This window comes from Triticum aestivum, chromosome 4D (assembly GCF_018294505.1).
Source record: "Triticum aestivum cultivar Chinese Spring chromosome 4D, IWGSC CS RefSeq v2.1, whole genome shotgun sequence".
Lineage (NCBI taxonomy): Eukaryota > Viridiplantae > Streptophyta > Magnoliopsida > Poales > Poaceae > Triticum > Triticum aestivum.
This window is the reverse complement of record NC_057805.1, coordinates 302,945,585-302,949,396: the sequence shown is the minus strand read 5'-3', so window position 1 is coordinate 302,949,396 and position 3,812 is coordinate 302,945,585. Positions and strand designations below refer to the sequence as shown.

The following is a 3,812-nucleotide window of genomic DNA, read 5'->3' as shown; positions in this document are numbered from 1 at the left end:
TGTAGTGATTTTTGCGGCATACCTAAACTCTGATGTCCCAAAATGCTGAACAAAACCAGACAAATCTGATACTTCTTTATTCAACAACTTAGAGCCAACTGCTCGACTCAATAATACCAAGATTTCTTCTTTCAGTGCTGATAGCCTCAAATCCAGTGCTCGAAGTAACTCATTCCTTCAACATTTAGTTATAGAAAATGTCAACTAATAGATGGAAAAAAATAGAGTGATAGAAAAAGGAAAAAAAAAAAGCTTTACTTTGTAGCCACTGAGGAATTTGGGCCAATATTTCCCTGAAAGTAATTTTGAGAACTAAAATGTGAGCAAACAAAACATAAAAATGCACAAAAACATAAAGCCATCAGAAGTTTTGCACAAATGGAAATTACCTGCTGTGGTTTGCCAGTGGTGCTGGAGAGACCACCTGCAAATTAGAATATCATCATAAACTGAGCACTCTACCAACATAAGCCAGAATAAGACATCTGTAAAGAAATCCCTTGCCATCCATAGAAATTGCTTATAAGTCAAAACTAAAAACAGTTACTATAGGTTTTAGTGCTCAATTTTTTTAATAGAGTGCTTTCATTTGCATTGGCGCGCATGCAGAAATGTGAAGTGTGGAAATTTTCAACAAACCCAAAGATAATATTTTAGAACATCAAAACATTTTATGTCAGACCAAATGCCTCAGGTTCGGATTTTTTGAAGTCAAAAGAAGGGTTGAACTTATCCAATTAGAGCAAATAGTGTCTGCCAAAATGCATTTGCCTATATAAATCACGTGTGAGGCTTTGCCATTTTGTGCAAGACAGCAATTTTTTTTTATGTTTTCACGTCTTTGACAGATAGATTATTTCTAGAATTTGCAGCAGGCAGCTAATTTCTTCTAGTGATAGGCAAAGAATCATGGGTACGATAGTAGGATTGGTTATCTATGGACACAAGCAAACAAAAAGGATGGACCAAGGAAAATATGCCAATGGCCTCAATGCACCAACAAAGTCTTAAAGATATCAAAACACAATGGTACAATAAAGTCACCAACTAAATAGTCAAGGAACTAACTAAAGTCACCAACGAAGTACTGCGATTCATCAACTATTTGAGTGTTAGGCTCGATAAAAAATGTGATTTCAACCAGGGAATGAGTAACAGGCTCTAAGAGTAGAACTAAACTGTTAGTAAGTCCACCACTCATAGCACTAAAATGGTAAAGTGAATCCAAAGTTTGATTAGATAGGCTTCATAAAAAGGAGACAAAAGCCATATTGCATACAGCCATACACGCTGAAAGGTTGTGATGGCTTTCGTGTACAAAGAACAATGGAAGAAGCAAAACTTTCTTTGAATGTACCTGTCAAAGCACCACCCATAAGATTTTGTTGTTCCTGCATAAAAAATGGATTTTGTTATTTACGGCGTCTGCTGTTTCTCTAGATAAGAACTGAACTTAAATGTGCAAGCAAACTTAGCACAGAAAATTTGTTTTACTTCTTTTGGGACAAAATTATGATACCTTGGACTGTAGATAATCATGAAACTTTCTAGTTTCCTCCAGCTGAGACATTTCCTGTAAAATCCCATTCGCCGTTTTGGATGCATCAGGCGAATTTATGATATGTAGGAATCTGGTAGGGATGTTCAATTTAGTTACGATTACAACTGTAAAAAACACAAGTAACTAGAAAAAGGTCAAGGTGAAAGACCTCTCTAAGGTGGATTTTGTGAACCAGGTAGAGCCTTTTGCATCCCCAGCCAGTAACAGCTTAAAAGAGCCACTTGATGAACGTGATTGGAAATTTTTGGCATCTTCCAAGTGCAGGACTAGTTGGTCGAAAGGACCAGATGCCACTGATTCAGCACTCTCTCCATTACAAGCAATTGCCTCATACCTGATGAAGGAAAGGTTTCACCATACTGGGCGGGTCAGAATTTATATCAGAGATTGTGAATCATAAAAGACTCAATATGACATATCCATGAAACAGTTTTCAGCCAAATGCAGCAACGAAAATCTGAAGCACACTTCGTAAGCTCAATTCACGGTGAACGAGTGTGTCACCTGTTCTTGGTCAATGACACTTGGAACACTGCAGAATCAAGCTCCACGTCGCCAGCAACTCTCCCCTCCATTTTGCCCACAACTACAAGCGCAGCAATCCTCTATAGATCGTATCAGCTCCTTGTCTACTTCAAATACCTGACAACGGGGATATCAGCAGAAACGTCACCAACCTTGCAAAAGGAATCAGATAACAAAGAAGAGAGACAATGCTACTGCCAAGGTCACAAACGCTAATATGTCAACATCTATAATAATAAGTGATTAAATGTTCCATGCCCAAATATGCAGGTTACTTTTCAGCATGAGGGTACCAACCAAGCATAGAGCAAACTGATTGTGCATGTATCACCAAACCAACTCCACACCTAAGTCATTCATTCCGCTCGATTATGTTCCCACAGCACAGACAAACTTATAGGCTTATATAGAGCAATAAAATAGCATGTGCTACGAGCGTAGTATGCCTCAATTTCCTTAGTTAACGCAATCAGATTCATAGATCAGAGAAGCAGAAAAGCAGATACAATTCAAACCAAAAAGACAAAATTCTAGTACCATCAGTACAGATCCTTCATCTGAGCTGCCAAACTAAGCACTGGACGCATTGAACCCGAAATGGAGGGTTTCTAAGCGATCGAAAGTTTGGAGCCCGGGGGGGCTCCCGGATCCAAAACCCCAAATCCCTCGCAGACAAAAATCCAAAAGCCCTAGAGATCCAGGCAGGCCAACTCCACTGATTCCTGGCTCCTACGGCTCGCGAAAAAAACAGAGCGGAAGAAGGCGGATCCAGATTCCGGAGGCGACGACGCCCGCTCACCGACCCACTGCCTCACGCTTCGAGCTCAAGCAAGCCACCCCCACCCAGGTCCGAGGAGACCGCACCAAAAACATCCGAGAAAAAGAAGGCAGAGCAGACGAATGCCTCACCAGATCGAGCGGCGGCGGCCTCCGCCTCCCGCATTCGATCCGGCGCCGCGCCGACTGGATCGAGCGCTCGGAACCGACGGAGAATTTTTGTTCCGTGACTCACTCCTTTTTTCGCTGGGGCAGTTGCAGTTGCAGCAGCGAGTGGGGGAATGGACGCCAGGAAAAGGCACAACTGCGGAATGCGGGGTTTAAATGACCGAGGGCGAGTTGAGGAACTGACACTGGGTATTGCACTTATTTACTGTTCCGCCACTGGCCTGGTGTTTTGTGTACCCGTGGAGTGCGCTTGCGGTTTGAAAAGGAGGCCGTCGGTCGGTGGGAGGCGTCGGGAGAATTTACCATAACGCCCTCCGGGGGAATTATAGGTAGGAAACGTACTCCGCTTTTGTGCGCGCTGATTGTTTTCTTTTTGTGAATACGCTTAGCAGCGTATCATTTCATTGATAGCAGAGGAGAAGAAGTAGCTGATACAAAGAATTACAGGGTGCAGCCTCACAGACGTACGCTAGCCGGCGTCTGGGAGGGTGCAGCGGTGAGCAGAGGAGGAGGGTGCTCAGCCTCAGAACTAGTAACTCAGGCTACAGGTAAAATGCTAGCTAGTCCGGTGACGCCCGCCTTGGCCCATAGGCGGGCATCGACCTTGATGCTCTTGATCAGGTCTTTAGTGGAGGGGCGTAAGCCGTCGAAGATAGCCGCGCTGCGATGCTTCCAAATGGCCCAGGCGGTCAGTGCAATGATGGAGTTGAGGCCCTTCCTCAATGAGCCAGGGGAGGCCTCGGCAGTCGCGGACCACCAGGCAAAGAAGCTCGTGGCGTCA

At 43.8% G+C, this 3,812-nt stretch overlaps 1 protein-coding gene across 3 annotated transcripts in view; it reads right to left on the bottom strand.

The window, feature by feature from the left end:
- The window catches only part of LOC123097576 (COP1-interacting protein 7), a 7,063-nt gene extending 3,821 nt beyond the window's left edge, over positions 1–3,242 (bottom strand). For all 3 annotated transcript variants that reach the window (XM_044519350.1, XM_044519351.1, XM_044519352.1), the window contains exons 1-8: positions 2,996–3,242; positions 2,066–2,203; positions 1,710–1,895; positions 1,520–1,631; positions 1,358–1,391; positions 390–424; positions 259–293; positions 23–175 (exon numbers count right to left, since the gene is read on the bottom strand). In XM_044519350.1, the coding sequence (XP_044375285.1) occupies positions 23–175; positions 259–293; positions 390–424; positions 1,358–1,391; positions 1,520–1,631; positions 1,710–1,895; positions 2,066–2,136 (626 nt within the window). In that variant the 5' untranslated portion in view covers positions 2,137–2,203; positions 2,996–3,242. The remainder of the gene's footprint in view (positions 1–22; positions 176–258; positions 294–389; positions 425–1,357; positions 1,392–1,519; positions 1,632–1,709; positions 1,896–2,065; positions 2,204–2,995) is intronic.
- Between the last annotated feature and the right edge of the window lie 570 nt (positions 3,243–3,812).